The sequence below is a fragment of the Aotus nancymaae genome, unplaced genomic scaffold, assembly GCF_030222135.1.
Source record: "Aotus nancymaae isolate 86718 unplaced genomic scaffold, 86718_ANA_hifiasm-v0.15.2.pri h1tg000032l_0, whole genome shotgun sequence".
In the NCBI taxonomy this organism is placed as follows: domain Eukaryota; kingdom Metazoa; phylum Chordata; class Mammalia; order Primates; family Aotidae; genus Aotus; species Aotus nancymaae.
The window spans coordinates 4,322,501-4,341,439 of record NW_026988445.1 but is presented as its reverse complement, the minus strand read 5'-3'; the positions used below and the strand labels follow the sequence as shown (position 1 = coordinate 4,341,439).

Here is an 18,939-nt window from a genome sequence, read left to right as displayed (position 1 = left end):
TAAATAGAGATACCTTGTATTAAATTTACACTGTATTGTACTTGCATTGAATTTCCTTGGTTATATATGACAACCTATTGAGCACCTTAGGAAATACAATTTGACATAACATGATGAAGAGGCACAAAGATATATATCCCAGTGGATATGCTTTATGGACAATTATCATCCGGCTTCCCTGTGAAAATTAAACACCTTAAAAATCCTATCGTATGGAGAGAGAAAGGTGATAAACTTGAAACTCCTTCTGTTGTACAGACAATGGGAATTAAGTATCCATTTTGTGGATTATCCATTGAAAAACTGAATGTCTAGAACTAAATTAAATTAAACTGAATTAAGCCAGAACCTGACCCCCTTTGCCACATGGCATGTTACAGTTTTATTTTGTTGCAGCTATCTTATGATTATTAGCATCAGAGAATAAGCAAGAAAAAGCCTGAAAAAATACAGTATGATAGAATGTAGTAGAACAAATGATAGTTTTTTATGGTGGATAATTCCCTTTTGCTTTTCTAGATTCACTCTTTCCGCCCTGTCCCATGCCCTGCAAGGCTGACCCTTCCTCACAGTGGCAATGGGCTTCCTCTCTCTCTGGCTTCCTGTTGGTTTGTCCATGGGCAGTAACAGCAAAAGATGACAGGGTGAGAGGAGCGTGGAGTCTCAGAACTTTATTCCCCTTGACTCCCTTTCTCATGGCTCTGGATTCCAGGGCTGCATTCCTCTAGTAAAGTCTACAGGTCCTATTCGGAGGCCCTTTCCTATAGCTCCAGGTTTCTGAAGGTTTCTGAATTTATTCTCATCCTTTCCCCTACAAACATAAAGTTAGCTCTTAGCCAACTAGTTAGAATGGTCTAAGAATCCTAGCTAATACTAGTTGGGAATGCTGTCTTATCACTGGTTGCTTTCCCTTAACCCTGTCCACATCTTTGCAAATAGTAGTTCCACCAAAATCTCTTCCATGGCCATTTGAGTTGCCATTGGCTTCCTGTTGGAACCCTGACTGATTCCTGAATTTCACTTAATCCACATTTAACACAAGAGGTGTTTTGTTTCTTTGTTTGTTTGATGGGGCATGGTGTGTGAAGATAAATTTAAAATGACTTTCTTTATGCTAGGAGTGGCAAGAATAAATAAGTAAATGAACCAAAATTCCATTTTCTTAAACTTTGTTTCAATACAGTAGACATCCTAAAGGCCAATAGGGAGAGCCAGGCTCAAAGATTCTAGTGTCAGCTTGCTTATCTAAGAAACCTATCATATTTAATTTTTCAAATCAACTTACTGATATATCTTTGAAAGTGTTTTGCTTATTGTTATAAAATATTTTTTTGTTATCATTAGTGAAATAATGACTTATGACATCTTTCTGTTGATGAAGTCACTGTTGATGAGTGCCAAGTTGAGCTTAAAGGTCAGTTTTGGCTGGGCATGGTGGCTCAAGCCTGTAATCCCAGCACTTTAGGATGCTGATGTGAGCAGATCATCTGAGGTCAGGAGTTCAAGACCAGCCTGGCCAACATGGCGAAACCCCATCTCTACTAAAAATGCAAGAATTAGCTGGGCATAGTGGCAGGTGCCTGTAATCCTAGCTACTCAGGAGGCTAAGGCAGGAGAATCACTTGAACCTGGGAGGTGGAGGTTGCAGTGAGCTGTGATTGTGCCATTGCACTCCAGCCTGGGCAACAAAAGCAAAATTCCATCTCTAAATAAATAAGTAAATAAATAAGAAAATCAGTTTCTCAGATAAGCCCTACTCCCTAACCTACCCAGACCATGTTAGCATCCACCTCTCCCTTCTCTATCCCATATTTTCCTTCTATCCATCTGATTTTTAAGAAGTAAACTTTACATCTACATAATACATCTAAGTCTGTTCTTTCATTTAGACTGAAAGTTTTGTGAAGAAAGTAACCATGACTGTTCTGACAACTTCTGTATCACCAGCATGCAGCACAATGTCTGGCTCACAGTAGCTACTCCATAGTTACTGACAAGCCAGACTGCCAGAATCCAAATCTAAATCCAGCAGACTTTCAAAAAATTATTTTACAGTATTTAGTAAATACCTGTTTCTTTGCACTTTCTGAACTTAATTGGAAAGGGGTGAATTTTAAATGAAAAGATAGCATACAAATATAAGAAACTATTGTCTATTGACAGATAGTGAGCCGGGGGGAATACAGACCTGCCTACACTTGTTTTTGAGAAATGTTGATTTAGTTTTTACAAGAAAAGTGCAGCACATGACATAGGTTAGAATTGGAGGAGATAGTCTAAGGTGAGCTTCCCATAGCAAGTAAGACTTTAACTCATACTAGAAGCAAGGGACAGCTCTACCTGTGTCCCTTCTTTGTGCACAGTGCTTATTACTAAAGCACGTTCGTATATGCTCACCTGTTTGATTCTCAGATCATTAACCAATGGATATATGCTGAGGAGTCCCCAAGCCTAGAGAAGAGGACCCTGAACTAGTTGTTAAGCCTCCTACTCTAAAACAAAATCATACAACAGGGTTGAAAGTCAAAAAATATTCCAGGGCAAGGAATGTTACCCCATTTTGTTGGTCAAGAAGTAAAAGCTTAGTGAGTTTTAGCTATTGAACCAGTTTTAAAGCTATGTGGTCATGACAGAAGGGCTGAGGTGGTGGGAGGAAGATGCCTGTGAAAGAAGGCCATTGGCTTAGAAGCTTTGACTTTGTTTTGAAATAGTGCCCAGAACAGGGTAGGCACTCAAGAATGAATTTGTTGATTGAATAATAATTACTTACTTAAATGTGTATGCACAAAATTGATACTTCAAAATAATTGGCCATATACTTTATCCTGTTCTGCAACTTGCTTTTTTTTCTCTAATTCGCATGGAATAAACTTCTTTTTATGTCGATAGGTGTAGTGTTCCCCCATTTTTCCTAAAAGCTTAATAAAATGTCATTGAATAAAATCACAACATTTCTAGAGGCTATCCGATAAATGATTAACAACCATTCCTTGGTACAGCTATGTCTCATTAATGCCAGCTAACCGTTAATTATAAAAAATGTTGACAATAAGGTGTTGGTGCTTGGACTAGTAGATAGTCCTTAAATGTATTTCTGTATATTTGGATTAGGTATAATCCTTGAGTTAGTGTTGCAAGAAGTGTTTAGCCAATAATTATATCCTGAGGAGTCCCCAAGGCTAGAGAAGATGGCCCAGAACTAGCTGTTAAGCCTCCACCTCTAAAACAAACTCATACAACAGGGTTGAAATTCAAAGAATGAAAAAAGAAAAGAAAGCTGATATACCTATTTTAATATCAGAAAAAGAAGACTTTACAGTGAGCAGTATTATTAGATATAGAAAGATAGCCTCATAATGATAAAAGAGTTACTAAAATTAATATTTATTTGTATCAAAATATACTGTAATCTAAGTGCCCACAAAGATAAATAATCAGAGAGATGATATTTAGGACACATGTAACCATCAGAAAACTATCCAGAATCTATAAAACATTCCTACACATCTATAATAAACTGGAGTTAATATCCAGAAAGTTATTTCACAAAAGAAAAATTAAATGTCTGATGAACATAAGAAATGGGCCAACCTCTTTAATAATCCAAGAAGTAAAAGATAATACCAAAACAAAAGACTATTTTTCATATCTAATACTAGCAGAAATTTCCAAGTCTGATAATTTTTGAGGATATAGAACAATGAGAACTCACATCTAGAATTGACATACTTTCAAAAAGCGTTGAGCATTGTCTAGTAAAATTGAACATATACCAACAATTCCTCTCCAGGACATTTGTCCTAGAAAACTTGTATACGTGTGCTTCAGGACACCTGTATAAAAATGCATATAGTTACATTGATGTCATAGCCAAAATATAGAAACAATCTAAATATCAACAGTAGAATAAATAATGTTTGCCCTACAGGAGTACCACACAGAAGTAAAAATTTGTGAAGTACTGTTGCTCTCAAAAACACGTATGAACTCATGAATATTATGTTACACAAAGCACGATGCAAAAATAATGCATACAACATAATTCTGTTAATGTACGGTAGAAAACTATGAAAACTTAATTATGTTGTTAAGGGATGCATTTCTAAGTAAGAAAGCAAGGACATGGTTCTTAAAAAAGTCCTGATAGTTATCTGTGGGGGAGGGAAAGGGATCTAGTTATGGACAAAGAGAGTTCTAGGGTGCTGGCAACGTTCTATTTTTCAACGTGAGTGATGGTTACATGGCTTTTTGCTTTTAAATTTGTCATTCAAATAGAATTGATATTATATATACTTTAATATGTTATGTTTTATTACATAATTTTTTTTTTTTTTTTTTTGAGACGGAGTTTCGCTCTTGTTACCCAGGCTGGAGTGCAATGGCGCGATCTCGGCTTACCGCAACCTCCGTCTCCTGGGTTCAGGCAATTCTCCTGCCTCAGCCTCCTGAGTAGCTAGGATTACAGGCACGCGCCACTATGCCCAGCTAATTTTTTGTATTTTCAGTAGAGACGGGGTTTCACCATGTTGACCAGGATGGTCTCGATCTCTTGACCTCGTGATCCGCCCGCCTTGGCCTCCCATATTACATAATTTTTAAAATGTAGAAAAAATAGGCATATGGAAGCTATAAAGTTGTATGCACTGTAGAAGAGTCTGAATGCTTCAGCGCCGACACATAGCTCTACCACTTCCTAGCTGTATAACACCGGCGAAGCTACCAAACCTCTCTAAAAGCATTTTTTGTCATCTCTTTTTCTCAGCTGAGAATAAAACCCATTCCACCATCAAGAGTTCTTCCTGAGGATTAAGTAGTACTTGATTAAAGCACTCAATCCAGTTGTTACTGCTTTAGCATGAACTTCCTTGGACTTTAAAGTGTTTGTGTCTTCTTACCTGGCACGCTCCCCTGAACAACAGTTTTTATTTTTTATTTAAATATTTTATTTTGGTATAATTATAGATTCATAAGCAGCTGTGAGAAACAGAGAGTCTTTGTATCTTTAACTCAGTTTCTCCCAATGTCAACATCTTCTGAAACTATAATACAATATCACAACTAAGATTTTGACATTGATATAATCAAGGTACAGAACAATTCCATCACAGGACGTAGTTTCTTTTTATCCTCAAATTGAAAAACAATTCCCTTTGTAAGCAGGAACAGAAGGGTAAGATAGTTCTTAGAAGCAGGCTTTTATGAGATTGTTAACTTCATTGTCCATGTTTGATAAAGGTACACCCTTTTTCCTGAATAGTGACATTATCATACCATATTGCAATCTAACACATTCCATCCCTCAGTGTCACAAGTTTTTTATAATTAAAAAGAAAGCATATATAACTGCTAAATATATTTCTCCTGCCACAGAGTACTGCTGAAATACAGTATTCCCACATCCCTGCCTCATTCACAATTACTTCCTATACATTCAGGAAAAGATGACTTTAATAATTACTTTTTCGTTTTGATATTTTTAACCATCTCACTGTTACCACCTCCATGGTCTTCCCTACTCCAGTCTATTTTATATGTGATTCTAGATTAACTTTTCTCTGTATGCCTTCATCTTGTCCCTAGTCAGTTCATAAAAACACCAGTGGTCTCTGGTGGATCATAAAATCCCAACTTCTTGTAGTGTCATTCAAGGCCCCAGCCTCCCTCTGAAGTTTCTGTTTTCCATTAGACTTTATCCCAGTGATATGGTTTGGCACTCAAATCTCACCTTGAATTGTAATAATCCCCATGTGTCATAGGGGAGACCTGGTAGAGGTAACTGAATGATGGAGGCAGGTTTTTCCCATGCTGTTCTCGTGATAGTGAGTAAGTCTCATGAGATCTGATGGTTTTATACAGGGGATTTCCCCTGCACATGCTCTCTTGCCTGCTGCCATGTAAGACATGCCTTTGCTCCTCTTTCACTTTCTGTCTTGATTGTGAGGCTTCTCCAGCCATGTGGAACTGGGGAGTCCACTAAATCTCTTTCCTTTATAAATTACCCAGTCTCAGGTAGGTCTTTATGATCAGCATGAGAAGGGACTAACACATCCAGCTACAGGAATAACAACAAATTATTGATCTATTTGGGATACCTTTACTAAACCTTGCACTTTCTTACTTCTATGCAACGGTAAATGTCATTTTTCTCACCAGAAGCATCTTTCTGAGTCGTAGGCTTTTCACATCTTACCTTTCATGGGAGACTCAGCTTCATCATATGGAAGACTTATTGAAGACCTCACTTCTGTATATGGAAAACTTGACTGCTCTAAAAAACCTATAGAACTTCTTCAGCCAGAGTGATTATTCCCTGCTAGTGGGTCCTGTACCTATTGTCTACTATTTAACTATGCCATTTGTTTGACATAAAGTTGTAGTGCTTATGATTCTTGTTTAGCCCTTGAATTGTTATTTAATTATTCCTATATTTAACTCTTTTCTTACTTCCATAAAGGTAGATATTGTTCTTATTCTTTCTGTTCTTACTTCCCAAAACACCAAGTATAGTCCTTTACACTTAGTTGACTTTCAATATATTTATATTAATCTTTTTATTAGGTCATCTTGATTGCTTTTAAAGCCAGAGCGTGTTCATCAGTTCTTAATGCAAGTGAAGTTCCTAAAAATTTTAGAAGAAGAAATTAGGCCAGAAACATATAACAAGAGTAGCGACAAGAGTGGGGTGAGATTGCCAGTTTCCACAAGTGAATTTATATTTGTATGGCCATGAAAAATGGGTAAGCCCCTCTAAGAATCCATTCCTTCCTCTTTACAATAATGAAAATAACAATTCTTGTTTTTTGAAGTTGTCAGTGTCAAAGAAAATAATCCATAAAAAGCATGTACCCTATTGTCTGACTAAAAGTAAATGATCAGAACATTTTTATTTTCTTTTTTTAAGAAAGAGTCTCACTTTGTCACCCAGGCTAGAGTGCAGTGGTGCAGTCACGGCTCACTGCAGCCTCGACCTCCTGGGCCCAGGTGATCCTGCAACCTCAGCCTCTCAAGTAGCCGAGACCACAGGCACATGCCATCATGCCCAACTAAGTTTTTGTATTTTTCTTTTTGTGGACACAGGGTTTTGCCACATTGTCCAGACTGGTCTCGAATTCCTAGACTCAAGCAATTCACTGGCCCAGGCCTCTTAAAGTGCTGGGATTACAGGCATGAGTCTCCATGCCAGTCCCAGAGCATATTTTAAATTATTTTAAGTATTCTATAATTTTGAAAATACTTACATGGCATTTCAAGGACTCAAAATTTTACTTCCCCCAGAGCTATTCATAAATCGAAACTTTATTTAAAACAAATGAAAACAGAGGTACAACATACCAAAATCTCTGGGATGTAGCAAAGACAGTGTTAAGAGAAATGTTTATAGTGCTAAATAGTTATCTCAAAAAGTTAGAAAGATCTCGAATTAACAAACTAACATCTCACCTATAGGTAAACAAGAACAAACTAAACTTAAAGCTAGCAAAGAATTTTTTTATTACTGATTCTATTTTGGAACTTGACATTGGTCTTTTAAAGGTTTTAATTTCTTCCTGTTTCATTCTTTGGAAGTTGTGTGTTTCTAAGAATTTCCTCTAGAGTTTTAAATTCTAAGCAAAAAGAACAAAGCTGGAGACATCACATTACTCAACTTCAAACTATACTATAAGGCTATAGTAATCAAAACAACATGATACTGGTACAAAAACAGACACATAGACCAATGGAACAGATTAAAGAATCCAGAAATACAGCTGTGCACCTACAGCCACCTTATCTTTGACAAAGTCAACAAAAATAATCAATGAGGAAAGGACTTCCTATTTTTTTTTTTTTTTTTTTTGAGACAGAGTCTTGCTCTGTTGCCAGCGCCAGGCTGGAGTGCAGTGGTGCGAGCTCAGCTCACTGTAACCTCCGACTCCCGGGTTCAAGCAATGCTCCTGCCTCTCAACCTCCCAAGTAGCTGGGACTACAGGCACACCACCATGCCCAGCTAATTTTTTTTTCTTTTTTCTTTTTTTTAGTAGAGACAGGGTTTCACCATGTTGGCCAGGATAGTCTCAATCTCTTGACCTCATGATCTGCCTGCCTTGGCCTCCCAAAGTGCTGGGATTACAGGCATGAGCTACCGTGCCCAGCCAGACTTCCTATTTTTAAAATGGTGCTAGGATAGCTGGCTAGCCTGATGCAGAAGAAACTGGATCCCTACTTTTCACCATATACAAAAATTAACTCAAGATAGATTAAAGATTTAAATGTAAGATCTCATATTATAAGAATCCCAGAGGGAAACCTAGGAAACACCATTCTGGTTGTTGGTCTTGGGAAAGAACTTATGACCAAGTCCTCAAAAGCAATTGCAACAAAAACGAACATTGACAAGTAGAACCTAATTAAACTAAAGAGCTTCAGTAGAGCAAAATAAACTATCAACAGAGTAAACACATAACCTATAGAATGGGAGAAGATATTCACAAACCATCTATTTGACAAAGGGCAAATATCCAGAATCTATAAGAAACTTAACAAGTAAAAAACAACCCATTAAAAAGTGTGTAAAAGACATGAGCAGACACTTCTCAAAAGAAGAAGACAAACAGCTAACAAACATGAAAAAAAAAAAAGCTTAACATCACTAATCATCAGAGAGTTGCATATCAAAACCACGACGAGTCTCACAGCAGTCTGAATGCTATTATTAAAAATTCAAAAAACAACAGATGCTGGCTGGCGAGGCTGCAGAGAAAGGGTTGAAGTCTTATATACTGTTGGTGGGAATGTAAATTAATTCAGCTACTGTGGAAAGCAGTTGGAGATTTTTCAAGGAACTTTAAACAAAACCACCATTTGACCCAGCCCATTACTGGACATATACTCAAAGGAAAACATAATTCTACCAGGAGAAACATGTATGTTCATCACAGTACTATTCACAGCAGCAAAGACATGGAATCAACCTAGGTGCCCATCAACAGTGGGTTGAATTTAAAAAATGTGATACATATACACTATGAAATACTACACAGCCATGAAAAAACCCTGAAGTCATGTCCTTTGCAGCAACATCTATGAAGCTGGAGGCTTTTATACTGAGCAAATTAATTCAAGTACCAAATACTGCATATTCTCATTTATAAGTGAGAGCTAGACATTGGGTACTCATGAACATACAGATGCAACAATAGACCCTGGGATTAATGGCAGGGAAAGGGGACTGAGGGCTGGAAAACTGACTGTTGGGTACTATGCTCACTATCTGGGTGATGGGATCATTTGTATCCCAAACCTCAGCATCACACAATGTACTCATGTAAGAAACTTGCACATGTACCCCCTGAATCTAAAATAAAAGTTGAAAAACAAAGCTATTGATACATGTCTTGCATTCTAGTTAAAGAAAAAAGCATCTTCTTAGGCTTCAGTTTAAAATATCCACTACATTATATTCATTAGTTTTTGTTACTGTGTTTAGGTTAATGAAGTTAAAGTTGTCATGTTAACAGGTGGTTTAGACTTACTACTTAGTAAAAGTATGTTTTAAAACTAAATCGTACAGTGTTTTATATTATGTTGATTTTGTTTATATTGAAATCAGCTTAATATGATTTGTGTGTGTGTGTATGTATCAGTATAATACCAGTCCTACATTGTGGTTCTACAATTGATCCTCCAGCCCTTCCTTCATATGGTATCAAATACTGTTTACCTACAGGATTCTGGGTAACTGTGCATGGCAGTGGGTCGGGGGGGTGGGGGTGTGATCTTACCTATGCTAAAGCTGGACTTCATTCTCATCCACCTCTCAATTAGATGCATCCTAGATACTAAAAAGTTTTTGAGCAGTTGAATTAACTATCACAAATCTCACTTTATTTTATTCTCAGTTCATTTGCCATGTATTCATCTTAGTCTAAGCCCTTCTTTCAATAACTGTCTGCTGTTTCTATATCCATAGTTCCAGATGTCAAGGTTATCTAGCTTTTCAACATAGATTGCTAAGGGTTGACTTGCTAGAGTCAGACAGACAAAAAAAAAAAAAAGTAACTTTGGAGAGACTAGCACTGAGAGAGGATGTAGGACTCAAACAATGACATAAGAATTGATAAGGTACAGTCACTGAGTGATGCTTAGGGTAAAAGCTGGCTAAGAACCCTGTATCTCATCAAAGCATTATAGAAAAATGTATCTCACTGAAGCATTATAGAATTAGAGAATGTAGTCTTTGATGTCCATAATCATAGTTTGAGTCTTCACAAAATGATGCAATTATATTCATTGTATTCTGTGTGGAAAGACAGGTAAGTGTGTAGCACTTACTAGAAAGACTTCCTTCAAAAATAGTTAAGATTTTTAAAGTTCACAGTTAAGGGGATGAGATTTAGTTATAATGAAAATTAACTTTTTAAAAATATCTCATTTTCCAATATGTCAGATAAATGAGATATTATACAGATAATCCTAACATAAAAGGCATTCTCTGTTCCTCAATTATGTAAGAAAAGGGAACTATTGATTTGGGTACTTTCTATCTCAGTTGAAAAGCAGGTCAAGTAGATAGCATTTCAAGGGTCTTATGGTTTCTTTAAGAGCTTCTGCAACACACTTTTTGTACATAAGATTTTTTTTTTTGAGAGGATTAACTGATTACTTCACAGAGAACCTGGCACTTAAGATTTTTTTTATTATTATTACCTGATTATATCTTTTTTCCCTTTAAATTTTCTATGTATTATAGGTAGGTGTTTTTTTCACTATGTGTCTTTCACTTCTTAGCTTTAATTCATTTGTGTCTTTGTGTGTCAAGTATTAAACGGAATTAAATCAAATACTTTAGGTATTCATAAAGTTACCATAGATTGTCACACCAGAAATAAAGGAAAACAGATCCCGGCAGCCACGTGCTTTTTGTTTGTTTGTTTGTTTTTTGTTTGTTTTTTGTGGAGCTACAAGTGGCACATGATAGTAAAATAAAGACTCTTTCCCAAAAATTTGGAAACAAGGAAAATGGACTTCTCAGAATGATAAACTATACAAGATTATCTTCTTAAAGGAAGACAAGTCACAGCAGTAGTTTTTAAAAGTATTAATTCATTTAAATAAAAGAGATTTAATCCTAAGAGAATGTATTGACCAAGATCTGACTGGTAAAAGAGAAAACATTTCAGATATTTAAGGCATAGGGTATTTGATACAGCGAGGTTGTTCTCAAGGTGTTGTAAAGAAGGGCTGGAAGAACAAAAGAGAAAGGGGTACTGGAAGGAAAAAAGGATGATTGACGAGGAGCTGCTGCTTACCGCTACACTTGCCGATTTGACATCTGAACCGTTAGGGGACGCTGCCCCAACCAGAGCTGCAATGCCAACAACAGTCCACTACTGAAGAGGCAGAAAACGCGGAAGAGATGCTTCTTCTGTCTGGAATGCTTGAGGCTGCAGGTGCTTTGTCTCCTGCTGACACAGCAGCTGTCAGCAAAGGCCTCAGCTCTTGGAGCTAGAAGCTGGACATTTTCTCTTTCTTCCTGCTTCTGTCCTCCTCGCAGTGCCTCCCGGTGGCAAAACCTAATAGAAAGCCAACAAGCAAGAGAGTTGGAAATGTAGTTTGTAGTTTGTAGCTTCAGCCGTACAGAACAGGCTATAGACGCGTGGATGTGTGGCTGTGGCGGACATCAGATGAATCACCTTCTTAGCTACCCGGCATTCATGCACACCCCTGTACTTTCCACCACCTTTCATTACCAGTAACAAGCACGCTATGCTTCCAGCTAACATGATACTACTATGCTTTGTACAAATGATGGTGCTCTCACCTCCGTCATCATATTCTTATCTGGGTGATGTTAATTCCCCTTTTTAGTTCAGACACAACCCTCCTCGATATTCTTCAACTAAAAAAAAAGTAAACTGTAAATTAATACCCACTAATGCCATTTACATGAATCAATGAGGAAGGAAGGAAAATTTGTTACAATATACAAATGTCTGTATAATAAACAGAAATAAAACACGATAGCATTTATAACGCTTGTTTCCGTAACTAGTTGTGAGGCCATAGTTGGTATTTACAATTTCTTCTCTTTGCCCTCAGCTAGTAGTTAGTTCATCTGTTTGGAATTCTTTAATTTTTATTTTTCGTAGAGATAGTCTCACTACATTGCACAGGCTGGTCTTGAACTTTTGGGCTCAAGTGATCCTTCTGCTTTAGCCTCCCAAAGTGCTGGGATTACAGGTGCAAGCCATCGCACCTGGCTTGTTTGGAATTTTTTACCTAGTGAGGCCACCCAGATCTTCATTTCTAAAGAGGATCTGTGTCCTTCATATTCTATCTTGAGTGGGTTGCTGCAGATTTTCGATGCTTATGTGATTGGTCATATAAAGAGATGCCCTTTTGAATGTCCTGACTGACAATGTGCAGCAGGAAGCCAGTTTATCCTCTAATATGATATCTTTTCTCTTTGCCTGTTATAGGAATGCTATGAAGAGAAGGCTAAAAAGGAACCAATGCATGCCAGGTGCTTAGAGCAGTGCCTGATACATTATGAGTCATATAGAATGCATTAACTAATAAGGTCGCTTTACTTCTGGACCATATTTATTAAGAATATCTGTTTTAGAAAGGAATACAAATTATAAGTATGCTCCACTTATTAATTTTTGACCTGGAACACACATGACAACAGTTATGAGGCAATAGAAAGATTTTCATGCTGAAACTGTTGGGTTCTTTTTCTGTCTCTGTATTAATTAGCTCTACAATTTGATATTCAAGGGTAACATCTGTTTTATCCTTTGGTAGGAGACAGGGTTTAGACAAGGAGAAACACCAGAGTCTGTGATTTAATGATTCCGTGAAACTAGAAATCACATCAAGAAGTGCTTGTTTTCTTAAGACCTTTTTTTGCTATTGTCTAGTAGTCATACTAAAAGGCAATTATTATCTTCCCAGGTGTTATCACGAGTTATGGATTATATCTGGATGGTGTATTAATCCACAGTTCCTCAGAACTCAGCTGTCGTGCTTATGGATTTGCTCCTTGGAGCTTACATTCCTTCAGAGTCCAAGCATGCACAGCCAAAGGTTGTGCTCTGGGCCCACTGGTGAGTATCTGAATTTACATTCTGGGAATGTATTAAATGTCAGATGATACTGAATATTAAGGAAGAAGTAAGTGGCGGTGACCCACCCTCTGCATAGCTAGCCTTTCAAGCAGGATGGGAGATTTTTCTTTTTATAAAAGTTCATTTAAGAGTTACTAAGATTTTATATTCGACATAAATTTCAAGACTGAACATAGGTCTAGTGAAGGGCAGAGTCTACATTTTATTGAAAGATAAGTTGGCTAGTTTAGTAGGCAAATATAAAATTTTTCCTAATTTAGTGACATATTGAAGGTGGGTGTTTTTCTTTCCAATCATGGGCTCAACATCTAAGTAAGTTTAAGATTAAAAAGTGAAAATAATTGAAAGTGACACACTATGGCAGTACTGCTCCCCGACAAGTAGTTAATCAATTGAAAGGTTGAGTTTACCTCATCTATTAGGATAAAATAGTTTTATGTGATACAGCTTCATAAGGATGATATTTAAAATTACATTAATATCAGCTTTTGATATTCCTATTTCAGAAATCTATATCTGAAATGTATATCTATTTCATTAGCAGTTAATAGCTTGACAAGATTATACTCTCTATTCCTAATATAATTTTTAAAACCCAATTAATAACACATAATTAAACTAACAGGACATTCTTTAGTTTCAAAACATCACATTACACTTTTGTGTATTTTTCTTGATTACTTAGATTTTGCTGCTTTAGATGGAAATTCTCATCAGTCTTAGATATTTTTTGGCAATGTTTGCTAATGCCCTATCATTTTAATGCACACTGTCTTCACTGAGGAGTATATTATATAAATATTACCTTGGAAAACAGCTCTATGTTTTAATTTCTTCTTCCTTATTTTTTATCACACTTCTCATTTTGTTTCAGAGATTGGTTGCTTTCCAAGCAGCTAACACCATCCATCGGTGGAGCCGGGCTGTAGTCTTTATTGCCATTAAGAATTTTATAGCCCAAACCCCTCTGATGGATACTTTCCCTTAAATGCAGGAATGGCAATAGGCCAGCTTTTCTTCTCCATTCAAAAAAAAAGAAAGAAAAAGAAACAAAAGAACACATCACATGAGATTGAAATTTACCCTTTTTCACAATGTAAGCTGCAAATTGTAGTTCTGGCTATGAAATTGGCTCCGTGGTGTCTCCTGATGTTCTGGCAACTTTAAATAAGGGGGACCTGCATTATCAACCTGCATCCTACACAGATAGTAGCTACGTTAACCTTAAGAAATCAAATGCCACAAAGCCCTGATAGGAAGGTGGAAACTAGAATTGGATTGTAAAACCGACTCTGCCGCAGCTTCGTACATTCCAGACTCAATCCTGACTTACAGCAGAGTTATTTTCTCCCTTGCTACTTTTCTCTATCCTGTACTCAGTATGCAAACGGTTTTCCCTAGTCAATGATCCATCTCTAATCACTGGGATCGAACAACAATGTCTTTATTTAGAACAAGTCGACTATATGCTGCCAAGAAGTTAAAACCCATGGTCTTCAATTGGTTTACAAAATATTTTTGTGCCCGTTACTTTATATATTATGCCCTTAAATGATTGCATATGAGTATTCTAAATAGCCCTAGATAGCTAGCACAATCATGAAGGATATTACAGATTCAGCTTCTTTTTGTTGATAATTTTTTTAATATGTCCGTATTGATTTAAGAAATCTATGAATCAATCTTAAAAAGCAGACTTTATTATTATTAAATTATAATGTGATATTCAACAAAATTCAGCCAAATGTAGCAATGGTATATAATGGTGTCTTAAAGATATTCATCTAAATAGAGCCCAATGTTATCACATTTTAAATAAAAAATTTCACTGAAACAAAATTTATCATTTCTAACTCTTTTGCTGGCAAAAATCTGAATAAATTTTGAAACATTTCAATTTTTTTGTTCATCTAACATTTCTTAATGATATTCTTAATGATTCTCATTAATAATAATCATTCTTAATGATTCTTGTTCTTTAGAAAGAGAAGCCTGTTTATTTCATATCTTCCACATATTTAATCCCATTGTTATCCATGAAGGCAGGGAAATACTATTCAGTGTTTTCTATGAGGAACATGCTTCACAGTCCCAAACGTGGTATGGCTCATTCTCCAAATTGCAAATTGCTCATATAATAAAAAATATAAATCTGGTTGAATATTTTTAAAAATAAAAAGGTATATAGAAGTTCCATATTCTTACCACTTTAATGTAGTATTAGCTCAATTTTTTGTTTTTTGGGTTTCTTTTTTTTCCTAATCTGACCAGTTTGTTAGCTATTATTTATGGTTCAGAAGGAGTTGCCCTGTACCTAGCTGGGAAAAAAAAACAAGCAATGATTTTGTTCAGTTCTTACTCATTTAAAGAATATATTTGACTTTTAAGGAAATTCCAATATAAAAAAACAATTGCCAATGCCTTTGGACCTAACTTCTAGATGCTAATGTGCGTTGTAAAATGAAATCCAACAAATTGGGGTTCTATAAATTTTGAAAGAATAAAAAAAAAACAATGCAGCAGCAATTTTTAAATGCTTTCCTGGGTATTAGTGGCATTAGAGAGAAACCCTTCACATTTTGTAATTTCTATAATAAAATACAATAATGTTTTTTATAAGAAAATCACTTTGCTTTCTTTCTCCCCACTTAGCCAATGTGAGATAACACTAGTGGAGTCTAAGACTGAGAATTTTATGACTGTCTTGATTTGGAACATTTATTGGATCGATTCTCCAGGGGCACTCTTAAAGATAATGTGCAAAACTGTAGGTCATTGCTGTGTGATATGGCTAAAAAGGTGTCTTGGTTCCTTAGTGATGGCGTATTTATACAGATAAATACACCTGGATAAATACAAATATACAAACACATTCACCCCTTCACTTTTTTTTTTTTTTTTTTGCAAAGAATCAAATCTGTGTGTTATTTAAGACATCTAAATCTTAACTGCAATCTATATTATAGGCAAGAAAACCCTACAGGGGAAGTCTGCCTTAAACCTGCTATTATTCCCAGTGCCTCGTTAGGAGATACTTGTTCTACAAAGCCACAGATTTCTCAACTATTACAAAAATAAATAATGCCAACTTTAAGAGGGTTGGTGTAAAAATTTAAATAAAATATCATTTACACAAGTGTCTAGTACATGGTAAAAGTTTTATTAAGAATAACAGTCTATGGGCCGGGCGCGGTGGCTCAAGCCTGTAATCCCAGCACTTTGGGAGGCTGAGGCAGGTGGATCACGAGGTCAAGAGATCGAGACCATCCTGGTCAACATGGTGAAACCCCGTCTCTACTAATACAAAAAATTAGCTGGGCACGGTGGTGCGTGCCTGTAATCCCAGCTACTCAGGAGGCTGAGGCAGGAGAATTGCCTGAACATAGGAGGCGGAGGTTGCGGTGAGCCGAGATCACACCATTGCACTCCAGCCTGGGTAACAAGAGCGAAACTCCGTCTCAAAAAAAAAAAAAAAGAATAACAGTTTATGGCCAGGTGCAGTAACTCACGCCTGTAATCCCAGCACTTTGGGAGGCAAAGGTGGGCAGATCACAAGGTCAGGAGTTTGAGATCAGCCTGGCCAATATGGTGAACCCTCCATTTCTACTAAAAATACAAAACTTAGCTGGGCATGCTACTTGGAAGGCTGAGGCAGGAGAATCGCTTGAACCCGGAGGCAGAGGTTGCAGTGAGCCGAGATCACACCACTGTACTCCTGCCTGGGAGACAGAGTGAGACTCTGTCTCAAAAAAAGAAAAAAACCAGTTTATTAAAGTGTTTGTATGTTTTTATTGCACATTTGCTCTCAAATATTTTTTCTGTGTCAAGAGGGGTTCCCAGGCCAAAGCCAAGCTAACTTTTACTTTCCCAAATGCCTTTTCCTTAATATTCCTTTTACAGCAAGGTAGATAAGCAAAAAAGTAAAATGAAAAAGAAAGACCTGGTCAGAGCAAAATAGTACAATTGCCAAATTCAATGTACAGTAAAAACTGAAGTGTTTATCCAAATACTTAAGGAAATGTTACAAAACATTTATTTTGAATTAACCAAATATTTGAGCATTATAATATAATTATCTGGAATTGCCTTTAATTCTTCAACTTTTCAAGTCTCATTTTATTTGGAACACCTTAAAATCATTCTGTATACAGTAATATGAACTATAGATAGGCATAATAAAACCAAGTACATTGTCATAAAATATTAAAATGATGAATTGATATTTTTCTATCCTACTTTCTTAATCATGTCTGTACATAGCTATTAAACTAAAAAGAAAGGAGTAGGTGTTATAGTTCTAAAGAATCCCATAGCTTTTCTCTGATGAAAATAAAACATGTTGTGATCTCATACTTATTAAAAATTAACAGTCTTTTTCACATTTCTTTTCATAATTGAGAAAGTGCATTCACCCTAATGAATAAAAGTTTTATAATTGATAATATTTGCCTGTCTAAGGATTTCATGTTTGATCACCTTCGTGGGAGGCAAGAGCCTGTACCTTAAGAATAAAGTTGAAATGACCAACACATTCAGTAAATTGTGAAAGATCAAATATTTATGAGTGACGCTTATGAGTTTTTAGTGATTAGTTAACTAAATTTAAGCTATTGATTAAAAGATAGTAAAAAATTCTGAACTCCTTTCTACTTTCTTGCCAACTACATCTTACTCTGGCCACGTTTTTTTTTTTACTTATTTACTATTGAAATCTTCCTGGCTTCTGTACATCTAGGGATTACATTTTATTTCAGAGTCCTTCTCTTCAAGTAATTCATCTTTTGCTGTTTTCTGTCTAGCTTCATTAACACTGTCAACATTTTTTGGGGGGTTGTACCTTAAGGATAGGGTCCCTAGGGTGCATATATTTCTTAATGTTAGCATAATGCCATTTTTACATAACTACTAGCAACAGCTCATAAAAATTTTGCATGTGTGTGTGCATGCCTGTGCACGTGTGTGTGTGTGTGAGAGAGAGAGAGAGAGAAAGAGAGAGTCAAGATACTTGGTGTGGCTTTTTGACAGAGGCCTGAAGTCTACCACCTCAGTCAGGGACTTATAAAAACAGACTGCATGCATTTCTTCTCTTTTGCAATCATATAAAAATTATTTTTAAGCAGTCCTAGAATTGGTCTATGGATATGCACAGCCATAAGCACAATCACAGTATGAGCAGATCCACATATTCTGGAAATCACAAACAGCTGCCTTGGTCAGGAGCTCAAATTCTAAGCTTTAACAGCAGGGGGAAGAAAACATGAGGTACGCTTTGATCCTGCTGACAAAATGAGGTATTCATACAAGATGCTACTGTCAAAATAGTTTACTTCACAGCAAAAAGAGATTCTTTGAAGAAATATGCTCAAAGCGAAGCATGTACTTATTTTATTTGCAAACAAAAATAAATCTTTTTATACTCATAGGTGGAAAATCGAACTCTAGAAGCTCCTCCCGAAGGAACAGTAAACGTGTTTGTCAAAACACAGGGATCCCGGAAAGCCCATGTGAGGTGGGAAGCACCTTTTCGCCCTAATGGACACTTGACATACTCAGTCCTTTTCACTGGGATGTTCTTTGTAGATCCAGGTAATTTGTTTGTAATTTCTAAACTTTAAATAATGTTTAAAAAATTCATTTTTATTTAAAATATTTCTTTTAGCCACAGAGGTTGGTTTCTTTATTTTCCTGAGAATAACCTATATAGATGAGCTACTTTCTGATGATTCTCAGAGTGTGGTTCCCAGAGCAGCAGAAACAGCCACATCTGATGAACTCTTAGAAATATAAATTGTAGAGCCTCTGCCCAGCCTACTGAATCAGAAATTCTAGA

General features: G+C 36.3%; 1 protein-coding gene across 1 annotated transcript in view; it reads left to right on the top strand.

Moving 5' to 3' along the window:
• USH2A (usherin) overlaps positions 1–18,939 on the top strand; it is a 775,604-nt gene that overhangs the window by 417,914 nt on the left and 338,751 nt on the right. Inside the window, exons 36-37 of the mRNA XM_064383503.1 lie at positions 12,937–13,088; positions 18,533–18,695. Coding sequence (XP_064239573.1) covers positions 12,937–13,088; positions 18,533–18,695 — 315 coding nt within the window. The remainder of the gene's footprint in view (positions 1–12,936; positions 13,089–18,532; positions 18,696–18,939) is intronic.